This window comes from Diadema antillarum, unplaced genomic scaffold, assembly GCF_040938485.1.
Source record: "Diadema antillarum isolate AM-2024a unplaced genomic scaffold, OU_Dant_1.0 seq00001337_RagTag, whole genome shotgun sequence".
In the NCBI taxonomy this organism is placed as follows: Eukaryota; Metazoa; Echinodermata; class Echinoidea; order Diadematoida; family Diadematidae; genus Diadema; species Diadema antillarum.
In genome coordinates this window covers 22,040-50,022 of record NW_027272106.1, presented here as the reverse complement: position 1 = coordinate 50,022, position 27,983 = coordinate 22,040, and the positions used below count along the sequence as shown (strand labels likewise).

General features: G+C 37.1%; 1 protein-coding gene across 1 annotated transcript; it reads right to left on the bottom strand.

Annotated features, from left to right (window-relative positions):
* Positions 1-83: 83 nt before the first annotated feature.
* On the bottom strand, positions 84-27,880 carry LOC139708439 (uncharacterized). Its single transcript, XM_071620389.1, has 18 exons — positions 27,700-27,880; positions 21,702-22,085; positions 19,880-20,164; positions 18,354-18,632; positions 17,628-17,657; positions 16,987-17,322; positions 15,932-16,210; positions 15,218-15,496; positions 14,478-14,507; positions 10,101-10,460; positions 8,249-8,608; positions 6,843-6,872; positions 5,544-5,582; positions 4,901-5,080; positions 3,889-4,125; positions 2,575-2,925; positions 1,776-1,811; positions 84-88 (listed from the first exon to the last, which is right to left on the bottom strand). The coding sequence occupies exons 1-18, from the start codon at positions 27,752-27,754 to the stop codon at positions 84-86; spliced, it is 3,555 nt and encodes a 1,184-aa protein (XP_071476490.1). The 5' UTR covers positions 27,755-27,880.
* Between the last annotated feature and the right edge of the window lie 103 nt (positions 27,881-27,983).

Sequence of the window (27,983 nt, the reverse complement as noted above, 5' to 3'; positions counted from 1 at the left end):
TATGATGGACTCAAGTTCATGACTTTGGGCATACGAAAGTTCGATATCAAATCGTATAAAATCAATTATCGTTGATATATTGCTCATCCTACAGAGAGTGTGGAAAGGGATAGTTTAATAGCATCAAGAAAGGGGGTTCCCCCACAATGCATCACAAGTCCAATATGACTTCTAAATTTTGAATTTTTTAAACGTATAACTATAATGACATATCAGATTTTATGATGTCTTTCATAAAACTCATGAAGCAAAAACCAAGACATCAAATTGTATTATTTATCTATTATGAATAGATGATACGATTATGAACATAAGGAATATGAAAAAAAAAATATCAAGCTAAATTCTCTACTTTCGACACATAAATATCAAAGTGAGTGATACATCCAAAGCGTCAAGCTTGATAACTATCACAGAAACTTTCAATAAAGAGCTGTTCTGACCAATACTCTCTGTGGGCATCACTTCGGGCACAGGTGTTTCTAAAAGTAAAATTTACAGAAATATGTAGGATATTAAAAAGAAAGTGCACCTCTGCATACAACCGGCATCATTTGAGCTGCAATCAAAATCCTACCTTTTTTTAATCCTCTTCTTCCGTGGAAAAAGATAATGTACATTGCTTATGGGGGGTAAATACAAAATAATCTATAAGCAATAATCATACAAAGTTAATAACACAAGAGTAGAAACTCCCAAAGAGCATCACATATTGAAGATGCTCCTAATACTCGAAATGGATAGAAAATGCTGAAATGTATATTGCCAGATTATGACACCTGTTGAATCATTTACTTTATCAAATTTTCGTTTACAAAATCCATTCAAAAGGGATGTATCTATAAAGTCTTGATGAATAAAATATTCAAAAATATATAAAAGCAGCCGCTTGCAATGTTGCAGGTACTAGTAAGTGAGTAGGAAATCACAATAAAATAGCCTTTACGTACTTGCGAAACAAAGAGAACTGCAAAAATACTATATCACACAGAAAAATGGAAGAAAATGTTGGGTCAGTACTTTGTAAGTTCAAATAAAAATGTGTGTGTCATTTGAACCCTTTTTGTTGTCATAGACGATTGTTTATATTTGCGGAGGGATTCTACAATTTTACAATCATAAACTTTAAAGTAGTTTTAATAACAGCATTGGCGTATTGCTGTATTGTCACCTCTTGGTAATCCGAATGTTTGGTACACATAACTAATTGCAAAAATGACTTCGCAGCATTTTCAAAAGTTGATCAGTCCATATATATCATCTTTGCATACATGGTTAGCATTATTTTCAATTTTTTTTCTTCACACGGTAGCCCTTCCAGCCTTAAAAAAAAAAGAGAGGAAGAACCGTTTAACAACTTGAGGTAAATGTAGGTTCATTCGTAAAATACCTTTACAATTTTAATCCAAATTTACTTTTTCTACAGGCTACTCTCGTATAAACGTGGTGTGAAACAGCAAACGACTATATAGGTATCAACCATCATTTCAACCCATGAGGTCTTGGGAGAAACAGTCAGGAGGAGTTATCGTTTTGTCACCATTAAGTAATTTGCAAAAAAAAGGCAATTCCAGAGAAAAAAAAAACATGGAAAGTTTGCAAAAAAACCCACTAGAATATGCCATGATTTTTGAGAATCAGTTATGCAAAAAAAAAAAAAATGATCAAGAGGCTTTTCATAAAGATAGAGAGACATCATCAATATAATGTACAAAGGATTCAAATGAAATATGTTTTATATATATTCAAAAAATGAACGTGTGAATTGGCCTTACCCTCTCCAGCATCTGTGGTTGTTGGAACTTCATTTCCTATTGTGAATAAAAACAAGACAAAAATATAATTTAATGACAGCATCTGCAAAACAAATATCTCATATAAATGTTTCTTTATATCAAAATCAACATAGAACCGACCGTACACCCATAAGAATTGTTCATCTTGTACTACGTATGATTATTAAGGAATGATGAGAATTCTCTTTCAAATTTTGATAAGTCGGGTACCTCTTTCAACCCCGCCATTAAAAAAAAAAAAATTGTCAATTTCTCTTTTTTTTTAAGTGTTGCTAAATAGATGATTGACATTCAGAGCTCCCGGAACGTTTGTATTGCAATGTCTGTGCAAAAAACAAAAAACAAAAAAAAAACAAAAACAAAAAAACAAAAGCAAAAAAAAATACATCAAGGATACAGCAGTTTACTGTATTTCATCCTCGTCATTAATATATCATAGATCCCTTTTAATCAATTCGCTACGTTATTTTTAACACTGCCTATGGTATTTACAAACACTGAGAAAAAATGCGAATGAAATTGGTTACGACTAACGACCCTTCAAATTTTTTTGTATGACCGAATATCGAAATACATTTTCTGCGATCAATCTTCTTCCACGTGTAAGGAAACGTGGCGTCTGTGTAGTATCAAACCGAAGTCTCAATAATAGAAGCAGGTTCAGTGTTCGTTGGTTGATGATGCGCGCTTGAAATTGCTATTGATATAATAACAAACATTTGAAAATAGCAGCAAAAAATCGTTCGCCAACATTATGGAATTGAAGGTATATTCTTACCATCTGTGCATCTTGCTGAAATGACGACTTCAAATCCATCTGATGTTATTGAGGAGTCTGAGTAAAACCTGATCCAGGCAGAGCTGAAGTCGTAGTCATAGCTGGTTGGGTCAAGTGTCCCGGAGAACTCACCAGCTGCTCCTGAGAAATCAGGGTTGTCGGCAATCGTCAGCTCGTCAAAAGTGCGCTCAGTACTAAAACTGACTATGCGCAAATTCATGCCACAACCCTCTGGAACAGACACCATCCAGGTAATGTCAGTGCTGCTGTCGTATGGTTGAGGATAATTGGGGGAGAAGATAGTGACACTGTCTCCAGATTCCAGGATAAATGTTCGTCCATCAGAGATTTCTGTGGTAATAAAACATGAGAAAAAATATATCGATACAACAAAAAAAAATGGACTGTGGCAACCAGGCTTTAGATCACTCACTTTTAAAATCTATAGTGGCTTGCGAGCATGCAAAGAACAAACAAAGTAAATAAATAAATATTCAGATACAGTCTAAATGACAGACATATTCCTACATCACATGCATTAAGCACAGACAGATGAATGTACAACGCTGGTTAAAATATTTCATCCACTGGACCAAAAAAAAAATCACATACACTTCTTTTTTTCTTTCTTTCTTTTTTTTTTGCGCACGATATTATGTAATTTCCTGGGGGAGAGGGGTGTGGATCCGCCAAATAAGTAAAAGTTTCGGAGGAAGATGGCCTGCTTGCCCGGCTAAGGAAGAGGAAGCTGTCTATGTATGGACATCGGACACGCCGTTAAAAACATTCCTATTCAGATGATAGTAGAAGAAGAGGTACCAGCTAAAGGGAAGGCCAGGCTAGGACGTAGGAAAACAAGATGGATTTACAACATCACGGCCCTGTTTCATAAAGCTGTTCGTAAAGTTACGAACAAATTACGAGCGACTGGTGATCAGTTATGATGTGCTATACTTATCAGAATTTCCATGATTCAGCACAAGAACTGATCACCAGTCGCTTGTAAGTCGCTCGTAACTTTACGAACAGCTTTATGAAACACCCCCCAGAAAGTGGACGAATTGTTGAATGGCCGTAGGAGGAGCAAAAGCACGCAATCGAATTAGGACGGTTCTATGAGGACTAGGGCAATATACAGCTGCAGCAGCTGTGGAATCATTGATGCTCACATGGGAAAAGAGTAACTACACAGATACTAAGTCATCCAAAACACCTGCGCATCCTTACTGCAGGATAAAGAAAAGACTTCCTGTAGATTGTATGTCATGATACAGATGGGTATTAAAACAGTACAATCAACAAAATACACGATACCTGTAGTGGCTGCCGACGTTGTTGCAACAACGCCCGACGGTCCTTCATTGCAGAAGTCGCCTGTGTTGCAGGTGCAGAACTGCCCCTCCAATCCCTGGAAAGTCAATCCACTGGCCTCCAGAGAACCCTGGAGTCCCTCCATTACCCCAGGCAAGTCTGCTGGAGTGAGGCACACGTTAGGAGGCATGCCCTCTTCGCTGCATCCTCTCTCCAGTTGAGTAATTGTTACATTGCCGACTGTGAACGTACCCAGCATATCACAGAAGAGAGGGGAAAGATGACACAAAACAATTAACACTTTATATCTTCATGCTTACTGCAGCAGTTGATGAGGTATACCTCGATCGCACTATACATGTAGTTTCACGACCTGGAAAATAGGACTTACTTGAGAGACACGTTCTACCAAAGACACATCTTTTTTTAAATGTAATACTAGAGTGAAACGCAACATGCTGCAAGTTTCATACGAAATCGATCCCACTCCCCCCCCCCCCCCCCAAAAAAAAAAAATAAATAAGTGTAGACACTTTCACATAAATTTAACACAGTAATGATACTATTTGCAGCTACATGTGCAAATGAGACATGGTAATAATGTCATCACGTCACAGGTTTATCCCATACTCAAAAATATTTTTTTAAAGCTGATGCAACCGCTACTTCTCAACCTTACAGACATCATTGATTCTGGATGATAGAGCAAAATGAAATTAGAAAGAAAAGCTACAATTCCTAATTTTTGTTCTAATCACTTGAAAAAAAAAAAGAGGTCAGAGTCTGTGCATAAAGGTTAAAATCGGTTATACAGTGCTTTTGCAACCGCATCCAAGACATGGTCACATCTAATCTTATCAAGACTGGGTTTTTTTGTCATATCGTTCATATGAATCTCTGAATCATGTCGACTATCTAAACTGTTGACTAAAATAGACTGTTCATATCAGTTGCATTTAAGCATCAGCAGAATCAACAATAAGAATTAAAGCCCACATAAAACATTAAAACTTACACATTGGGTGGGACAGATAACTTGTAATATTCATAAACTTGCAGCTTCCAGACTGAGGACAGCTAACGGAGTCTCGCGATGGGAAGTTCACACAGGGAGGGCCGACTCCGCTATATCCAGGGAATCCTGGCATATTTGACCTCATTTCTATGCACCGTGAGCACATGATGTCACTATCTGCTAAACAATAAATAAAGAAAAAGGGGAGCGCAAAAGTATACCCAAAATTAATACGATATTACATAATATTTAAATGCCTCCCAACATCACTACATAGTTCGTAAACGCAACAACTCGACAGACGCGATCCGAAAGACGTTTGCAAACGCGTTTTGATAGTGGGTATCGAAACGTGTTTTAAACATGGGAAAATTCATAAACGCAGCATTTGATAATTCTTTAAATGCATTCTGTGGTCACTGGAAAATGTATTCTGGTATCACTTGAAGTTGTGTGGATTATCCATAGCATAAAAATGCACCATGCACTTATCAGTCATAACTTCACAGTGATGGAATTAAGCAGTCTAGCAATCACATTGTACATTTCGTAGTGGATGAGAACATTATAAACAATCAAACACTTAGGCAACTATTTTTTTTTTAAAGTAGATGCATGGTATCCACATTAAAGAAGTTCTTACCAACACTTTCTGTGGGCATCACTATGGTCACATTTGTTTCTGAAAGCGAAATTAATAGAATTCATTAGATATTCATGGCGTGGTGAATGCCTTCATGCATTGAACTAAACGCAGCCTTTGGTAGTTCTGTAACTGCAATACGTTGTCGCTTGAAGTCGTGTGCATTGTATTCGTTAGTTTTCAAATAGTGTGGTGATGGGACAAAGATCACAAGAAAATATTTAATGACACCTAAATAAGCAAACAGGCCGAATCATTACTTTCCCCTCGTCAAGGCTTGATTACGAAAAGTAGGCCTACACATAAGATAAGTTAATGTTCAGTGGTTTTGTTCAATTTGTTAGGAGAACAAAAAGTCATTATGATAAAATCAATTATTTAATCAATCAAGATAAAAACTTAAAAACCGTGTTTCACATTTCTTATTAAATGAGAGATTCAAAAAGAGTCTTTAAAAGTATTATATGTGACCATGCACCTCAAAACGAACATAAAGTCGCACACACTGATTTTGCGTGAGGACTAAAAATAAGTGAAACCTAGCAGAACTTGACTTTTTCATATTTTCTGAAAGAGCGGGTCTTCTTTTACATTATGCTAAAATTTGGTATCATAAAACGGGCAGGAAAGTGTGTTTTTAGCAGTTTATCTCGAATATTTTTGGTAGAATAGTGTGATTAGGTGTGTCTTTAGAATCCCTTTTTCATTTCTGAAAAACCTTGTCCACACTCTTCACTTTCAACTCTAATAACTTTTGAAAGGATAGTGCTACTGCTTTGAAAGTTGGCATTGATTATGGACAGAATGTGTTAATGAGGCATGCTTCATTTCAGTTTAATCTGATAATCCTTTCATTGTTGTTACTGTGGTGGTTTGCTTCCTGTTTTTTGTCCCATTCATCGCACAGCCAGCACGGTTTGGTAAAGATCAAGCGCTTGCATAGACACTGTACTTCAGAGCCTCTTTTCTCAGTTCACACTTTTCCTGAGTTTGTGCTTTCTTTCCAATATTTAGATAGGTTAGGAGAGTCCATTTGATTTGAGTTATACATCATTTTAAAGCTTAAAGTCTGCTCTTTCAGAATATGGTCTTAACTAAAAATTCATGTCTGGCGACTTTTTGCTTGTTTTGAGGTGCAGGGTCACATATGCACTTAACAGTCATTACTTTATATATCAATTGAATTAAGCAGTCTGTGGCCATCACATTGTACGTTTTTGTATAGCTGATGAAAATGAAATAAAATGACACAACAATAAAAAAAAAGATACAGGATCTCAACATCAAAGCAGTTCTTACCAACAGTTTCTGTGGGCATCATAGTTGTTTCTGAAAGGGAATTGTTATGAGAATTCATGAGTTATTCACATGGTAAACTAATCAACAGTTCTAACCTTTCAAACCATAAATTGGGTTCCCAAAATAGTTATTGATTATTACCAAATAATTGCATGCAATCAGGCAGTAACCACAACCACAAAGCCACTTCTGCACTATAAAATGGCGATGTGTCTCTTAAATGTTTTTTTTTAATATATGGCTGCAATAAGCTGAAGCTATAGCTTAGTATAGAGTCAATCTTATTGTAAATTGAAGAGGTTAAATCTCGAGAATGCTATGCTCGATAAAAAGGTACAATAGAGTGCGTATGGATACATATGTAATTTATATCTAATATCAATTAAATCAAATTAAATTTGGTATATTCACAATACTCCCATGAAAGCCAAATGGCTGAATTGGGGAGTGACATACAGCTGTGTATACAGTAAAATATAAAAAGTCATTATTGCATGAAAATAATACATAACAATCATAATATACACATATACATATATTCATGATTATTTGATAAAACTGTATATATATATATATATATATATATATATAAAGGTAGTACCTGTTGTATCTAGGATTTCATTCTCTGCATTTTAATGCTCAATTTGCCTCGTTTGTCTATTTGTGTGTGTGTGTGTGTGTGTGTGTGTGTGTGTGTAATTTTGCTGTGTTACCACGTCATGGCAGTGGCTCGCATCAACAATTTGTCCTGCCGTGATGTCCAGACCAACACAACTGGATTTAATATGAGCTTTGAATATTAAAATTTCAATAAGTCAATTTGGAAAATAATGTCAATCAGTCCCATCTGGTCATTTATCTGGTCATTTGTAATCTCCCGTCATTTCAGAATTATGGCATCTTCCATAATTTCATGTCTACACTAACAAAACTTGACGTTTGAATAATCTTAATGATTTGAAATTGGTAATTATAGTCCATCCACCCAATTTGTTCATTTCATTTGAAGGCACTTTTGTTTTGTAATATATAGCTCCACCAATACGAGAGTTATCATAGGATTCCGCCATGCAAGCATTATTGCAACCTCAAAAATGATCACAGTTTCAAAATTGCAAAATCAATTTCAAAACTTAAAAACTTTCTCAGTCTGAGTCAGAATTTGCTGTGTTTCTTACCCTTTCATTCTGTGGCTTCTATACACATGCCCTACCCTAACTAATTTCACCAACGCTCTTTGAATTGACTCGCCGGTTGACTCTCCATGCGCTCATTAGCCACAAAATGCTATATTGGTCAGTTAGAGGAAGCTTGGTAAACTGCGTGGCAAATTCTGGTCAGGTTTGTTTTAAAATCATTGGTTAACATCATACACCAACATTATGAAATCTAAAGTATGTTCTTACTATCTGCACATCTTGCTGAAATGACTGCCTCGAATCCAGATGAGGTTATTGAGGAGTCAGAGTGAAACCTGATCCAGGCAGAACTGAAGTCATAGTCAGTGCTGGTGCGAACAGATGAACCTGAGAACTCATCAGCTACACCTGAGAAGTCCCGGTTGTCTGCGATTGTGAGCCTGTCAAAAGTACTCTCAGTGCTGAAACTGGCAAAGTCCAAAGTTATGCCACATCCCTCTGGAACAGACACCATCCAACTAATGTCCGTGTTGCTGTCGTATGATTGAGGATAATTGGGGGATGAGATGGTGACACTCTCTCCAGATTCCAGGTTAAATGTTTGTCCGTCAAAGGCAACCGTCGTGACTAGAAATGAGAGAGGGGGCAACATATCAATGGTATTCAGTCTGGTACAATTCTCCTTAAGGCAGACACACGCATTTATGCATACATGCACGAATACTCATACGAATATTCATAACCACACCCACATATATAATATACACACACCCACACACACATACACAAACACACACACACACACAATGGCACATACAACATTTCGGAGAATGATAGAGATATTCATAAGGCAATGCAGTAGCTGTCTTGGTAGAATTTGGATGAAATAATTATTGGGAGAAAAGGCAAACAGAAAGAAAGGAAAAACAACAATATCTTTAATGTTCCAAAATAGGTCTAGTTTGCAAACTTTCAAAGCTTTCAAATTAGTTATCTTTTAACATTCTGCGGCCAAAAAGAAAAAACAATAGTAATTATGAAGAATAGAGGCCTCTGATGAAAATGGATTTCATTCCAACAAGAATAATAAAACGGTGATTTCAATTCAATTCAATTCAATTCAATTCAATTTCGGTTTTATTAAAAAGCACCAAATAAAAGTTCGAAGACTAACCATATTTGGTTTACATCAAACGTTACGGCTTTACAACTTTACAGACAGACATAAAGAAAAGAAATGAAACAAACTGACACTTTACACAACAACTGATTCATATTGAAAACCCCTCCCACGAAAAAAAAAAGCCACACTATAATTACATTATCATAAAAATTAATAACAACTTTAACAACAAAGATAAGGCATCAACAGAAGAGAAATTGCACACACCCTCACATACAATGTACATAATTATGATAAAATCCATTATATACATAATTCACACGTTAAAAATCTTTAAATATTTTCGAATTCATAAATACGTATTGGATTAAAAAACCAGCAACTGAAAATGAGTGCAGTCATTCAAGATACTTAGATTAATTTCATCCAAATGCAAATAAACTTTTGAGAAAATAAAACCCAGCATAATGCGATGAATATTATGAAAAGCTCCATGAAGAGGGGAAATAATTATGTGGTTTCTGCAAAGACAAAAAAAAAAACACACAAGAGAACACTGATATGTTAAAAGGTCCACCAGAATCTATGGTTGTTGACATTTCGCTTCCTATTCTTTGTGAAAGCAAGCCACGAAAGTGGCATAATGACGACATTTTGGCATATCATATATTTCATGATTATGTGCTTTTGATTCACACCAACCATAACACACATATCAATTTGGTATCTTTTGACTGCTATGATAATTCAAAATTGTGATTCAAGTTCTCCAAAACATGAGTGAACACATTGTATGAAGTACTATTAGTTCTTTTTGGAAGGCGTCATTTATATTTTAGAAGTCTGTTGGATGGAGTGATGCTGCATACAAATCACCCAAAGAAACAGAAACTAAACCGACCGTCAGAAAAATTAATGATAAAAAACCCAAATCAATTAAATACAGTTATCAGAAAGACATACTTCCAGCCATCTTTCAAACAGAAATCTTCTCACCTTCTGGGCATCTCGCAGAAAGGACTGCTTCAAATCCATCTAAGGTTATCGACGAGTCAGATCGAAACTTGATCCAGGCAGAGCTGAAGTCATAGTCATAGCTGGTTGGGTCAAGTGTCCCTGAGAACTCGCCAGCTGCTCCTGAGAAGTCCGGGTTGTCGGCAATTGTCAGCTTGTCAAAAGTACTCTCTGTACTAAAACTGACTAAGCGCATATTCATGCCGCAACCCTCTGGAACAGACACCGTCCAAGTAATGTCAGTGTTGCTGTCGTAAGGTCGGGGATAATTAGGGGATGAGATAGTCGCGCTCTCTCCAGATTCAAGGTTAAATGTTCGTCCGTCAGAGGCAACCGTTGTGACTAGAAATGCGAAAGGGAAAAAACTTATCAATGGTTAGCAGTCTGGTGCAAGGCAGACACACGCTTTTCATTCCTAAAGTATGCATACACGCCAAAATATAACCACACATACACACACACACACACACACACACACATATTTGAACACATCACAATTCTAAGAATGAAAAAGTTATTAAGGCAAAACAGCAGCTGTGCTGGTTGAATTTGGATGAAATACATATTTGAAAGGGCAAACGATAAAAAAAGAAGAAAAAACAAAAAATGATTTGAATATTTCAAAAACATATCACAGATTGAAAAAGAGTTTGAATTAGTAATTACAGCCTTTTGAAATTCTGAAGTTATAAAACAGAATACAAATCAGTTATGAAAAATAAAGGCCGCTGAGAAAAATGAATTTCAATTAAAAAAAAATATGAATGGTGAATGTGTTACGAAAAGCTGCATAAAAAGTGATTTCTTCAGAGAAGGACAGGAACACTAATTATGCTAAAAGTTTCACCAGAATCTGAGGTTTTTGACATTTTGCTTCCTGTTGTTTGTGAAAGCAAGCCATGAAAGTAGCATAATAACGACATTTTTTTTGGAAGTATTTCATGATTATGTACTTTCATTATACGACATTTTTTTTGGAAGTATTTCATGATTATGTACTTTCATTATATTCTAACTAGGCTATTTGAGACCTAGTTTTTACTGATGGGAGTCAATTTGCTCCCTCCCCCCAGATCTCAGCCACCGATTGCGCGATCACTGCACTGCACTGGGGGGATATAAACTTTTTCTTCTGCAAAGGATAGCGCTCAGAATTGTTTTTAACCTTCATATCCGAGCACATACTGACAAGCTGTTCCTTGAACACAAAATTCTGAAAATAAAAGAGTTGTATTTGTTTCAACTTAGTCAATTTATGTTTAATTACAACTGCAACCATCTACCCAAAATATGTTATTCTTTATTTCACCGTAACAGCCACGTACATAATTATCCCACGAGACAATCTAAAGAATGTCATCTTCCCTTAGTGAGAACTGTACACACTCAAAATATATTTGTTTATACCGGACCCAGATTTTGGAATAGCTTAGATAATGATTTAAAAGAATCTGTGAAGTTAATTACATTTAAGTATAAACTTTAAAAAAATATTTGTTTTTTAAATATACCAGTTAATTTTGTTTAATGAAAAAACCCGTTATGTTCACTTGTCCTTGAGATTTTGTAGTGTCTCCACCGACCTTTTCCATCCCTCTCCTTTTCCCTCTCCTTTTCCTTCTCTATTCTTCCCTGCTCCTCTTTCCTCGTTCTTCGTTGTCCAGTATATGTCTGAGTGCATTTCCTCAAGTTCTGATATTTCTGTGTTTTGTGTTGTTATTGTTGTTGTTGTTGTTGTTGTTGTTATGTTGTTGTTTTTTGTGGCCGATTGCATATCTTCCTTTCCGTTCAATTTTCCTGGCATACCTGGCCCCATATACCCAACAAACATTTACGGAGACATTGATAATATTGCTGAAATGTTCCCTCCATTTAAAATAATGATAGCCTTGATGTACTTTGTAAACTTTTTTTGTTTCACGTACAATTTCATGCAAGTCATAGAAGAGATAACTACAGGCAAACATGCAAATCCTCATTATGGACAGAAGAATAGAAGACACATTTTACTTGAAGATAGCAATTCGTTTTAGGATAAAATTGCGCGAGGATGACCCATTCAAATATCTTCATGATTATTTAGAAAGAAACTTTAAGGAATATTTTCTTTTGACTTTCCACACATCGAGCAGAGGAGTCGTAATCATGGTGGTGATAAAAATGGTCTGTCAACCCTATTATCAGGTGTGAAGCAAGTTGACAAGATCTACTTGGACTCATCAAGCCACAAAAACTACATTTCTGTGCTCTGTTGTAGTAGGATATATTTTACTACAGTTATATTTTGAAGAGTTTGTTCGAGAAAAAAAAAAAACCGATGAGTCAATATTTGTCAAATGGAGATACCTGTATTTGCGATTAAAGGTCAAGAAAAATAAAGGGAATAATAAGAAAATTTGTACTTCTTTTGACCATAACTTTAAAAATGTACCTTTATATGAAGAGCTTGCAACCAAACGGCGCTAAATCCATTGGAAAATGGAAGCAAGCTCTTCATATGTAGTGACCAATATATCATTTAAAAGGTATCATTTGTACTTTATGACAGAGACCGTACTTCAAAATCTTCAAAAATGGACTTATAGGTTTTTGCGAACAAATTCTTCATTTAGTGATTTTTAATGATTCATTAGGTACATTTCAAAGTAAAATTTTTGTCGCAATTTTTTCAAACCAAACGCCGTTGCTTATTTGGTTACAGAATTTTATAATGCTTCTTGTTTGCTTGATTTATAATCAATCCTTAAACTTCAGTGTCAATGTCATCAGTGTCTAACATGAATATTTCTTCCAATATATATTTCTGGCTTTGAAAAGTTTTCTTAAAGCTATAATAATCTCAATCTAGTTTTTCTCCAGTAAATACGACGTGAAATATAATTATTAAATCTTGATTAACAAAATTACCTCAGGATTCTGATCGATCAACAAAAAAAAAAAATATGTTTTCTGTTAGATAGTAGGTTTATGAATGTAACCCTACATGTTTCTTTACACATACAAGACGCATTTCTCTTGCCATAGTCAAGTGCAATTCCTTATACTTTTAATTTTTATTTTGATAGATAGATACAATCAGATTAACAGAAATATTGAAGTGTTATCAAATAAATGTGAAACAAGAACGTTACGTAATGGTACAATTTCAAATGATTTTACAGAAGAGTCACTGAGAGTGGTGTGCTCTCTTCCGATTTGCATCTGTGTTTGTTTCCAATACCACAGTATCTTGAAGTTATATGAAACTTAATTAATGTATGAAATCTAATATTTTTTCTTGATTTTTAATGAGTCCCCTTCAATTTGGTTTCACAAATTTTACTACATTTATTTCGAAACAAACTAATGTGATGTGACCTTGTAAAACAGAGCATAACCCCTAGATAATGATCTGTCTTCGGGAAACCGCTGCAGAAATGTAGCAAATTAGGTTCGGTTTTATTGCCTCAATCAAGTCATCTTTTTGACAAGTATTAAGATATCACACAGAAATCATCTTTTAAAGAAAACAATCTGTCTAACATAAGTTTTCCTCAGATATTTCTTTTATTGTACCAGACAACAGTGAGTCTATTCTCTTTCTCTTTTTCATATCCGTTCCTGTGCATTCATACCGGTATTTGCACCAAATCAATCGCAATATCAAACCAGGGAGCGTTTTATCGTTGTGTCATTGCATTTACATCATGAAGTACAGTATGCTTGTGTCCACGATGGTGTGTGTTGTATCATAGTCTCATTTCCCCTTTTATCTTCGTTTTCCTTATTTTTTCTTTGTTCCTTCCTAAGTTAATTTCATGTCAGTTGACATTGGTTTCTTTGATTTTGTGTACGTATTTTCCGAGGGTCCCATATCCTACAAGCTTTGCTTTTTAATGGGACCCTCCATTTCCATTCTAATCTTTGTATTATGTATACCTTAGAAAGGAATTTCTGTTGTTACTCGTGACCACTTGAACGTTTTCTTTGAAATTGTTGCAAATATGTTCTGTAAATGTATTGTATATAATTTTCCCTGTTTATTCAATGGAAATGGAAATAAAATTGAAATTGAAATTGAAATTGAAAAATATTAACAAATTGACACATCTCCGTTTCACTCCACACCTATACTATTGGAGAAAGAGTGCAGGAGTACAGGAAGTTATCAAAATAAAATGGTATTTGCACACGCGCGCACACACACACACACAAACACACACAATAAATTGGGTTATGGGCCCTAAAAGTAGTCTTTGAAATATCATTTAAGAAGATCGAATCGAATATGAATATTTTAAAAAGATCAATAAAAAAACTACATGAATTAAATGCACAACAAAAAAGGACAGAAGAAAGTACAATTGTAAATACACTTACCAGAATCTGTGGTTGTTGGCATTTCCGTGCCTATTATGAGAAAACAAGCCATTATGATTGCTTGAAAAACAGCATTTAGCAAATCAAATATTTCATGATTCCGTATACAAAAAAAAAAATCAACAATGTAAACTTTGTATCATGCAACTTCCAGGATAATTTGAATCTCTTAACTTTTTAAATCACATCTTATTTGACTATATGAATGTGCATTTCGTTGAATTAATAATAACTACTATAGAGAACGACATTTACAAAAAAAAATATTTTTTTTTCTTCTTTAAAACAAAAGTGGAAGTGCATCCTATTGCTGAATTTCAATTCTCAATTCTGAAAATGCAAAATCTCCCTCTCGTTGGAGGGGGAAGCTGTATACCCATACCGCAGTCTGCTCCGTTTAATATGTCCCCGGTTCAGTACAAGGAGTACTACTTTCTGATAGTTAAAAAAGAAACAGATATATATATATATATATATATATATATATATATACAATATATATAAACAAAAAAAATAGCGGGCAGATCGCTGAATTTTATGACTGAAAATGTAAAATCATTCTCGTGTGGGAGGACACCCTCCCCCAGATGGCTCCATCGCACACAGATCGCCCCACTCCAAGTTTTGCCCGCAAACCGTGAAAACGGATCGACGCCCCTCACATGGAATGCATGCCATATACAGTACCATTATAATGAGTATTCCCCTCCTCCTGAGCTACATGTATCAAATATACTCACTGGATGTTTCTGCACACTGCGACTGAGATGGGTAGCCTATGTCACAGTACTCCCATCGCGTCTCATCACTCGTTGTGTAGCACCAGGCCATGTCTGACTGATCCGGGTTACGACACTGGTTGTGGTCCCCCAACCCGGCATCTGGGTAGTTTTCTGGTGTTCGGGTGTGCTCATGAGGCGACTGGGAGGTCCACATTTGGCAAGGAAGACCGCTGCGGGTGTAATTGCGGTTCCCTCTGTAATCAGTCCCACTTGGATCAACATAGCATTCTCTGGGATCTGATCAGTATAGGAAACAGTCATCATAAGACAAAAATGTCGGTGCTGGATATTATGGGTCCGAAGAAAAGGAAACACAAAACAAAAAACAAAAAAGCTTATAGTGCTTTGTTTTTGTGGTGATCTGATACCCCGCCATTCACGAAATAAAGAAAGCTTACTTTCAAGTATGAGATAGGGGCAGCTATTTTGCAAGCACTTAAAAAAATCGGAAACACAAAAAGTAAGAGACAGTGAAAAAAAACAATTGTCAAGACCACCATACAATCAACTTTGGGATCTACAAAGGTCTGCACAGTTCAATGGCTAAACTTGTGTATGTCCCTTTCCTCAATCCCCACTCTCCCCCCCCCCCTTCGTCCGCAAATAGAAATGATAAAATAAAAGGAGACACAAATTGCAAGTGAGGAGGGGAGATGAGATGCATCTGTTCACCTGTTGATCCGCTTTCCATACAGTCAGGGTCAAAATCGCCAATTGGGCAATATTCCCAACGCTTCTCAGGGTCGGTGGTGTAGCACCATGCAGTGAAGGCGGTCCCACCAACATTACGGCAGTAATTGTGGTCACCAAGTCCACTAGTGGGATATCGGCCAGGCGACCTGTTGTGCTCATGGGGTTCCTGGGCCGTCCACACTTGGCATGTGCGTCCCGATATCGTGGCATCCATGGTACCTCTGTACGAACTGCCAGACGGATCCTCGTCATTGCACGCTGAAACAAGTGTATGGAACATTATTCATGAGTATCGAATACTGCCTAAGTAATATCGAGCAGCTGATGCAGTGTGCTTGGGCTAACGCTATAGCAGTTAACTCGGAGTATAGGTCTACCTCCTTTACGGCTGATTACGTAATCTGTATTAAATGCAGGCAGTCCTGCAAATTAACATTCAGACATTCAAAAATGAAGTACATGATCTTGACCTTAAACCTTGAGGGTTGACATTTTTATACCTCCCTCTGAACAAGCAGAAACAAAACCGACTGACTGTCTTCTGCTTTATGATGACACAATGTGCCTGGTTGACACTGACAGGTGACTGATGCCTATGGCTAGTCACCTGCGCATTGAGCAAGGTTTTGGCATCTTCACCTGGGCCTTGGGTAGTGGGTGGACCAATATTCACCGTGTTACAGCACTCCGTTCTTTGCGATGATTGAATTAAGTGGGTTCTTTTACATGCATAAGTCATGATTCCCTATGTAGCTGATATACGGGACCTAGCTCCATTTGATGTCTCATCCGAGGAACAGAGTGTGTTTGCATCTTATTAGAGGAGAAGACAGCATTATTAAACACAGCATTGCTCATTAGACTCGGTAGGAATCACATCAAAGCCATTTGGATTGTGAGGCAAACTCTCCACCAACCGAGCCAAATCGCCACCGCCCCCTGCTGTAAAATCATGACACAGATTAACATCATGCAGCCTTCAGAAAGATAAACTTACAGACACTAGCTTTTGAAAGTGAAAATGAAGTTCAAACCTGCGCATCTTGCTGAAATGATTGCCTCAAATCCATCTGAGTTTATTGACGAGTCAGAGCGAAACCTGATCCAGGCAGAGCTGAAGTCATAGTTTGCGCTAGGTGGGACCAGTTGCCCTGAGAACTCATCGGCTACGTCTGAGAAGTCCGGGTTGTCGCTGATTGTGAACTTGTCATAATTACTCTCTGTACTGAAACTGTCAAAGCGCAAAGTCATGCCACAGCCCTCCGGAACAGACACCATCCAGGTGATGTCAGTGTTGCTGTCGTATGGTTGGGGATAGTTAGGGGATGAGATGGTCGCGCTCTCTCCAGATGCCAGGTTGAATGTTAGTCCTCCAGATGTTTCCATGGTAATGAAAGGTGAGAAAGGAAGAGTTAACTTCCAAAATATTCATGACGTAAAAGAGAGTCACATATACATGTTTTCTTTTTCATTTTGATGTTCATGTCGGGGGAAGAGTGGTCATATGGCAGAGTTATGACAAACGTATGAAACATTCGGAAATCTTCCTTTTTTTAAGAAGGATATTAAAATATGCTTGGGCTGGCAATTTATTTCAACCATTATGTCAGCCAAGAAGAATTGAGGATTTATCATATCAGGTATATGAAAATAGAATATGGGTATATATTCTCACCATCGTCTGTAGGTGTTGGGATTTCCGTTCCTATTACACAAAAAAAGACATTATGATAATTGCATTTAAACCGATAAAATCTATATAGTATATCAATATTTGATGTATGATTTTGTTCATCAAAATCAAACACTACAATAATCACACACTCAATATTACTAAAGTTATTGCATTTAAGTTTTGATATATAATTCATGATCAATGTGCATTATTTTCATTTTGCTCTATCAATAATCAATGTGCATTATTTTCATTTTGCTCTATCAATAAAAAACAACATTACATCAAGTTCTTTCAAAACCGATGACTGGCACCACCTCACGAATGACGCTTAATCTTTTTCATTCAGGCCTTTTATACTCTTAACGTCTCTTTGCGATAGTTGAAAATATGCAAGCAAATATAGAATACAGTAACAAACTTACACACATCCACGCATAAAAGATACATATTCATGCATAAGTTGCTTAGGCCGTTCCTCCTTACAAGAAAAAATCGACAATAAACACTGTTTGCACATCTCCAAGACAAACTCGCAATCACCTGAATCAAGATAATATAATATTATTGGCTGTTGTTTTATTTCACAGTTCCAAGGAAACCACACTTAATCAGAATTAAGTAGAATAGAAGGGAAAGACATGCAGTAGAAACTCGACTATCACACCACACAACAGTACATGTATAACCACTTTTTCTGAGCTATATGTTTTAGATATCACTAACCAGTTGCTTCTGCACACTGCGACTGAGATGGGTAGCCTATGTCACAGTACTCCCATCGCGTCTCATCACTCGTTGTGTAGCACCAGGCCATGTCTGACTGATCCGGGTTACGACACAGGTTGTGGTCCCCCAACCCGGCATCCGGGTATCTTTCCGGTGTTCGGGTGTGCTCATGAGGAGACTGGGATGACCACACTTGACAAGGGAGACCACTGCGGGTGAGATCGCGGTTCCCTCTGTAATCCGTCCCGTATGGATCAGCATAGCATTCTCTGGGATCTGATTAGTACAAGAAATGAAACAGTCAGCGTAAAAAAGTTCACAATATATTACTAGTAGTGTCAATGGATAGCATCAGTGCTTGATTTTCCAATGACAGCTCCACAGTGAATCTTCAAAAGATGTGTTTACTTACCCGTGGCATAACGGTTATGACTACCAGCATACTTTTGTTTTGTTTGTTTATTTGTTTGTTTGTCTGCAGTCATCTGCATGTCTCTGTCTATCTGACTGTCTGTCTGTATTTAAGCTACCTGCTAAACTTGAGTTAAATGTTCCAATTAACAATATTTTTTCCAGATCAGGTTCTGCTAAGGTCTGTTTAGTCCGTTTCTAAAACTTCCTGTTATCAAAGGGGAATTCCAGTGCAGTTGAGAGTTAGTTTGCAAAAGGAGTAAAATTCGTTTGTACAACAAGGAAAATTTGATCAAAATTGGCTGAAAAATAAGGCAGTTATGACATTTTGAAGGTTTTTTACTATTTTCAGGAAACAGTTTTTGAATATTCAGAATGAATCTGCAAATAGTGAAGTGATGTCATCCCCCACAACTTGTCATATAGTTTGTACATAAAAGTTTGAAATTTCCATTTTTCCAATCACACTCAAATACACCCCAGTCTCAATTTTATTCTGAAGTTATTCAACTGTGAATTACATCCTGCTTTACGCTTTGATAACAGAAATTGAATTTTTACTCTTTGTCCATCGATTGAAAATTGTGAGATGATCACATCACTATCTCTGACTCATTGGCATATTCATATCAGCTGGATGACAACTGTTCTGCAGAAATCATTACTTCATTAATTTTTACTCCATTTTTTTTTTAATCAAATTTTTACTTTTGTACCCATAAGATGTTATTCTTTCTTATCAGACTAACCTAAAACTTTACTGGAATTTCTCTTTAAACGAAATTGTACAGTTTCGTCTACATATACGGTCTATCTGTCTGTTTCTTATTAAACTATTGTTTTATATATAGGCTTACTGACAATTATATTGAATATGGTGATCCCCATAAATAATACCAAAGATTTCATTATTACTATTTTGACAGCATCTCAGCAAACATATTATCCTGATATCGTCTATTATATGTACCTATGTTGTCTTTTGTCTCTTTAGTAATCAAGTTACCGCCGTAGTCCCTACCCTACATTAATTCTATACCACCCCCTCCCCCTAAAAAGACATAGTTTTTAAAAAATGAAGAGGGGAGCTATAAGATGTATGTTTGACTAACCTGCTGATCCGCTATCCATACATTCAGGGTTGAAATCTCCCACCGGGCAATATTCCCAACGCTTCTCAGGGTCGGTGGTGTAGCACCATGCAGTGAAGGAGGTCCCGCCGACATTGCGGCAGTAGTTGTGGGCACCAAGTCCACTGGTTGGATACCTGCTTGGTGTCCTGGTGTGCTCGTGGGGTTCTTGGGCGGTCCACATTTGGCATGTGCGCCCTGATATGGTGCGATCCACGGTACCTCGGTACGAACTACCAGACGGGTCCTCGCCACATGCTGAGGTTCCTTCAGCAGACAGATGATGAAGAAAGGGTAGTATGAACTGACAATTAGTGATTGTTTATCAGTAATCCAGCAGCAATGATCTGTTGAAACGTCTGCTCTTTATTCATGTCCAGGCATCATTCAGAAGGTGACCTTTGAACTCGACCAGCGTTACAGAACACAGGGACACATTAAACTCATAAACGTCCTTTAAATAGTCTGTGATAAGCAATCAATCCTTATATGGAAGGGAAAGTACGAATTAAGATGTCATGATGCTTATTGCCAATGATTAGTGACCTTTGGGATTCAGTGAACAATTACTACTGTATTGGAACGTATTATAAAATTATGGGATGTATTCAGTATTTAAGGAAATCAAGCATTCACCTTGACTGTTCTATTTTTGTCTGCCATCACTTCATTAACTTAATATTTTACGTGTTCATATAATGATGAAATTTATTGTCGAATGAAACAGAGGTAAAACAAAAACATGAGAAAATTGAAACTCTGAGTCACAGGTAAACACGTTACCACTATCTCATGTCGAAGTTAAATGTTAAAAGAGTTGGCAGGAGTTTAATATGACTGCAATTGTGTGTATGAATTGACAGGAAGATCAAAACACACTCTGGTCGCAAGCAGTGAGGCCGTGGGATCAAAATGAAATGTCAACAGTGAGCATAGATTTGAATTTACTTTTTTATGTCTTTATGTATACTAAATCGTATGCCACATTCATTTCGATAACTTACGCGCGGGTCAGGGCTTATAAACATTATGAGAGATCGCACACACAGGAGGAAACATAATTTTTTTTTGTATTATTAGTAGTACTATTATTTTGGTATGGGGAGGTACAAATTCTGCATTGATCAGGCTCTTTCTTATATTCTTTGAGTTAGATTTGAAAAAAAAAAATATATATATATATCTGCAAATTTACCAATGATTCGGTGTCTACTATTTCATTTAGTAACCATCACCTTCATCGTCACCACGCACCATACATCTCCAATATCATTATTTTCTTTCATCATCGTCCTTTCATCAACATAACCAAAATTTACCATATCTTTATTGATATTTATGCACTAGAATATAAAATTCAATACATTAAACACGTTAACTTCTCTTTCCCTTTTCTTGTTCAGCAAACAAAATTTAGAGTGTATAGTTATAGAGGAGGGGTAAGTTTCTGTGCTGGCACGCATTCGAGCAACCGTTGTAGTGGCAGTCTTTCCTCTGCATAATTTCATAGTTAATTATTAGCCTTTTTGGTAATATGCTATACGAACTTTGTTTACGTATAATCAATGTATACATTGAGTGTTTTTCTTCGAATCATGTACATGTATATTGCAATCCATATATTGACGTTTTCTGTTACATTGCTGAAGAGAATTTTGATTATATTTATGAAAATAAAATCAAACCAGCAACCATCCAATGAATTTTGATTTGATGAATCGTGAAAATAAAGAATAAAAAAGGGTCCGATACCACGATCCTGATTTACATCAAGTAAACCAGTCACAGCGGTCGCTATACTTACGATTTCCGGCCGGAGTGGTTTGGATGGATTCAGAAACTGCCGGAGTCGTTGGCCCTGGGATGCAGGAAACGCCAGCATCCTCAGAATGGGTGCAATCGTGTACACCGATATCAGAGGTAGTGCATCCTAGTAGTGAGTATTCGTTACCTACGCATTCCACGTCGTCCAGCCATATCTCGCCGGTGCCCCGGCCGAAATGCGCTCTCTGCCAGGCATCGGCTACGTCTTGGTGGCCAAGCATCCGACACACAACTTTGGCGTCGTCTATTCCCCATCTATCGTCGCAGATGGTCCCCCATTCGCCTCTGAGATAGATCTCAACCGTTCCCTCATAAGGCGTCTCGCCGCCTACCAGGCGCACTTGGCCATCACTAATAAGAACGCCTGCACGGAAAAGGCAAATATGACACCATCATTATAGCATAGCGCCGTCCATCACAACTGAAACAAATTGCTGAACAGACAAATAAATTGTCAAACCTTCAAAAACACAAAATAAACGGTGTTTGAAAGATTTTACAAAAAAAAAACTAGAAAAGGACAGGAACATGCAAATGAATACCCTCTATAGAGTTGTTTGTTTGAATTCACTTCACGAGTTCCACCCCCAGGAGTCGTAAGACCACAAGTCATTATAGCCCACGAGTCGTATAGTCCATGAGCTGCACACTAGGAAAACAAAACCCACGAGGTCAAATGGCCCACGAAACACTCATTAAGCCCTGATGATGTGATGTCGAACTCCTGTTTTGTTTGTGTTTTTTTACTTGTGCCGAAATCATGGGCCTTGTTCGTTAATTGATCTCATAGTAATGTAGACTTTTATTAATTAATTCGTTGATTAATTAATTAACAAAATACACTGTAGTTAATAATGCCATCAAGGAAGAAAAAATTAGTCAAATCTGTATAAGTTGTCAATTTGACTTTCATTCATCAGATAAAGACAGCTCGTCGAACACGATATAAAGTATATGCATCAATGATATTATAACAACAACAAAAATGCACGCTTGTCATGGTAACAAAAACATAAAAATCCATAACGACCGAAAAGAGTGTTCCAATATAAAGGCAACCTTGTATGACGCGGAACACTTGAATGAAAACAACAACAGCACCAATATACCAAAGAAATATAGTCATACTAAAGTCATCTATTTACCATTGTACATCCGCTCATTGCTATAATATGATGCTGATAATGCAAGTTTACTATAAACAGTACTTAACTCTTTATGTGCCATGATGGAAACCCCCTGTGTACCAAATTATTTTGAGACACCAACATTGTCACGCTTTCAAACATTCTTTTTTTTTTCAAATCCTTGTAACTTTTAAAGACCTCTGTTTGGCTGGACACGTAGTGAGCAAATTTGTAGAGAAAATGCCTAGCTTGTTTTGATGTAAATTTCACGACAAATCTGTTATTGCTTTTCTTTGAAATGACCAGGAACTACATTATCATGATTATTGTAAAAAGGCATGCCTTTTGCTCACATAATAGTGACAGAAACTTAGAATTCTCACACAAGTTCAGTGGAGAACACCAACTGCTAGTCAGTCACCACATAAAATGCAAGCTATATGAGAAGAACGAAATTGGGAGAAATTGGAAGAACGAAATTGTACTATGGCATTTGGGGATTTATCGATCGGGTTTGGGCAGGTTTGTGCGTTTGAGCAGAATATGCGGAGTTAGCACGCCTTTGAGTATAGGGCATGCGAACGAGGCATATACAGAGTTCATATGATTTTAGAATGCATACGTGCACAACAATACTATGGCACAGACACTATTTGGCCGTGTATACCAGGGAAATGTGACCAAAAGAGAATAATATAATATATTATGCATGCGGCCTCACAAAACAATAACGATAACCACAGCAACAACAACAAAACCCAGAAATAACAGAAATAAAGAAAAAGCAAGTAAAAATGGAGGACTGTAAAAAGCAGTTAACTGGTATATGTGGAATTGTTTTCAGTGGAATTGTTTTCAGTTTGTGTCTATAATTATGGGATTAGTTTATGTAAACAGATTCTTTTGAATTATTGTCTAGGCTATTTATGTATTTTGAGTGTGTACAGTTCTCACTAAGAGCAGATGAAATTCATTGGATTGTTCTCATGGTATAGTGAAGGCCGTGTCACACCTTTTCGGGCAAGCCTTGCGTGCGACTTGCGAAAAACATTTTTTTTACCGCCCGAGGTCTCCTTAGATGACCTGCGCATGACAGTACCTAGCACGTATTTCACCCGTAGTCGCCCGGAGGTGCGCACGCAAATCTTTTTACGCGCAACCATGCTAGGGCTTGTCACACCATTCAGGGCAAGCTACGTGGGCTTGTTGCATGTAGAAGTTTTCCAGCATACCGGACAATTCCTGAGGGTGAACAAGGATTTGGGCGAGTCAGTGCATGTGTCTTACTTGCTGGAGGAGTTCTACTTACGTTCTACTTGCGGGTATACCGTGTGACCTGTGTGCCAGGCGCATGGGGGCTGACAACTCAGTGACGGAATTCCTCTGGCAGAAGTCCTACAGAATGTTAGCAAAACTTCCCCAGATACGGTATGACAAGGCCGTGAGCATGCTCAAAACTTGTTCCGAGTGAGTCGTGGGGGTTCGCTCACAGAGGTACACGCAGAACACCATTAGGAGACCTTTACCGGCAGCATCTTGCAGGGAACTCCAGCGCAGGTACCTACCAGTACCAGTAAGTTGCTCGTAACAGAAAACGGATCGGTTTCAAAGCTCTCACGCAGGTCACACGAAATACACGCAAGTAGAAGGTAAGTAGCACGCGTCTAGCAAGTAAGACACAAGTGCGACACTCGCAAACATTCTTGTCCGCCCGCGGAAAATTCTCCTGCGTGCTGGAAAATCCCAGCTCCTCGCGACAAGCCCGCGTAGCTTACCCGGAAAGGTGTGACACGGCCTTTTGTTCGTGGATGTTACGATGAAATAAAGAGTGAAAATATTTTGATTGGGTGGTCGCAGTTGTAATTAAACATAAATTGACCAAGTTGAAATAAATACAACTCTTTTATTTTCAGGATTTTATGTTCACAGAACAGTATATCACTTTGTGCTCGAATATGAAGGTTAATTCTGAGCGCCATCTTTTGCGAAAGAAAAAGTTTGCCTAGCAATGTCGAATGATGTATTCCCCCAAGCAAGAATTCCATAATCTAAATACGGTAGACGAAACTTGGGTAAAGCGTCATCATATTTCAATCTATTCATAATTCATATTGAGATTACACTATAAATATTATTGATGATTATGACACTTCCGTGAAAACTTGTTATCAACACAAACACCTAAAATTTTAATGGGCGAAACCTCTTCTAGGGATTTCTATAAATAACAGTGGGACTAACAAACTTCCACGTGGAACGCCACATTCAATATTCATGGAAGAATCAAAACCGTTAACATGAACATATCTAAATTTATGAGGTAAATAACTTGTGAACCATCAAAATGCTTTTCCACGTATACCGTAATGGAAAAATTTTGAGAGAAGTATGTCGTGATTAATCGTGGGTTATCAAAAGCCTTGGAGAAGTTCTGGACGATCCCTATTTTGTGCCAAAATGTATCGAGTGCATAATTTTATGTAATCTTCTCAACGAAGGTAAGTAAAGCGTACGTGGTATTGTGATTTCTTTTTCGAAATCCACATTGAAAATTCGTAGATATATTACTCATGTTAAAAAAAAAATTAAAAAAAAATTACTGTTCCGATGTATATTATTCTTTCACTTTTGCATAAGGCCACCATTTGAAACGTTAATTGCATAACAGTATTCCGTTACATTTCGTTATTACAAAGGATCGTTATTCCGGAATGAAATGTAGAGGTTCGTAATTCGGAAAATTCGTTAATGATAGGTATATATAGGGCCTATAGATCTACGAACTTCTTTTGGGACTGTCAAACCTTTTAAATAACTATCATTATTTCTCTCTCGGACTGAGGAACCTTCGGAATGTCGGAATAGCAAACTGTCGGAATAAGTATGATGATCAATATAGAGCGCCTTTTCTAAACGGACTCAAAAGCGCTTCAATGATTTCAACAACATACAAGAAAAAAAATATCTACAAAACAGAGAGAGAAAGGCCAAAGCAAAACGAATAAACTTCTCAGGTCACTAGCAGTGAAATTAAGTGAGATCTATAAAGAGGTGTTAGTTTTTTAAGTAATAGGTTTTTAGGAGTATTTTTTTTTTTATTGATCTGTGTTAACTGCTGATTGGAACATCACCCAAGCACCTATAGTCAGTCAATAATCAAGGTTCATTCGTTTAACACCTGTGCACCATGTAGAGCGAAATACCGTAGTCATCTTTAGAATGTAACATTCGGTCAATAATGTATACGCTTGAAGGGAGACGAGAAATGAGTACCTTAATCGCACTTTGATATTTGTGTACCGGTAATCTATAAAAGTGTCCTTTCAACTACATATCAAAAGAATGATTAAACTTCCCACTTGTCAAGATATATTTCAATGTTTGTGCAATAGAAGATGTCAATTTACACTGTAAAGCATACATCACAACAAAAACCTCAATTTTAAATTATAGAACATTGATTTTTTTTTTCAAATCACTATATATCCATCTGTGCATCTCCCATTCCGCCTCTGTATAATCTCGCTACCTCTACATATCTCTTCCTATCATGAGATTTGAGCTATAATTATTATAATATGCACGGATTAGCGTTATTATACTGTTTTCTATGAAAAATAATCGATATGTTGCAATAACGGTCCAAATACATGCATGTACTTTCTCACATGATTTTGATTGGCTATAATTAAATATACACTATTTACGGTATCTATGAATTCAAATAAGAGACATTTTTCCTTTAACGTTATAAAAGATCTTTCGATATTTTTTTTTCTTTGCCTGTGAATAAAATCTAAATTTGAAAGCTTATACATCACCTACATCATCCCAGACCGACTCGTTTAAAACGTTGAAAATAACGGTAAACATCAAATACGAAATAGCATAAAAGATGATCCCAAACTAGTAGAATAAAGGAATGCAAAGTACCACATTAAATCGTTATTTCATGCAATCAATGTCTAACTATGGCTCCAAACACTTAGTTTACTGCTCAGGCATTCAAAGATATCTAACGTGGAAAGTATTTGATGAGATTACAAACGAAAATTAAACCAACCCAACATCATTACAAATCACGACCTCATTCAAAAGATTTGTGCAACATAAAGCGAGGAGAATACCCTTCTCCTTTTTATTTCAAAAACCTATATACCGAGACTCGCCGAACGCGCCGGATACTTGTGACGTCATTGACAGCAAAATCAGACTATGTCTTCTAGATAATGCACAGGTTCAAAGGTATTTTCTGTCTTTTCAAACTCTTTTCAAATAGATAGCAAAATTCCATGTCTCTCGTGAACTTGCCCACCCCGAACACTTCGACAAAAGTCATTGTCAGCATTCGCTTGGCCTTGCTATACTTTTTGAGTTATGCATTCAGCCGCACCGCGCCACGCCAGTTGATTTGCTATTTATTTACATTCACCATTGTCAGACGGGTTTTTCAAACTCGAAAATGTAACTGCCCTTGCACTCTGAAGTCTTAAACAAACTTTTCTAGTGGTGCAGTGGTAAAAACAGCTCTTTCTTCCACCTTTCCTTTCGAAGAATATCACAATTAGTCCCAAGTAATTCAATATCTTCTTTTGCTGCTAACTGTTAGATTGAAAGAGTCCGGTTAGTTTAAAATGACTTTACTGAAGTGAAACTATTCAATACCTCTTCTCCGACTCATTGAATGTATCGTTTTGCAGAATTTGCGGGTTCTGTTTTGGTCTGACTTGCGGGCAGTGAAACTATATTCTACCCAAATACTTATAATCCAAGGATTATGATCCCAATAGGGATATCTGCAATCGAACCCCTGTTAGAATACCTGAAAAAAGATAGAGATTGCACACATACCAGCTGCAAGTTGTGCCAAAAGGCACACGACCAAGATGCTGTTTGCAGACATCATCTTCGGTGGGGACTACAGAAAACTCCTGAGGAAGCTCGGATGTTCTCCACAATCAAGAGTAGTCTCAGAACACGCAATCTCTCGCCCACTGGTACCAATCGGAGTGTCGACCTACCGAGGGGCCGATTCCAGTTGCGGACAAAGCAGAGCATTTGCTGTTTCATTTATAGGAGTACAGATCACGCCCTAACAGAAAGTTTTGTGGAATAGTCCATTATTCTGTGGGTAA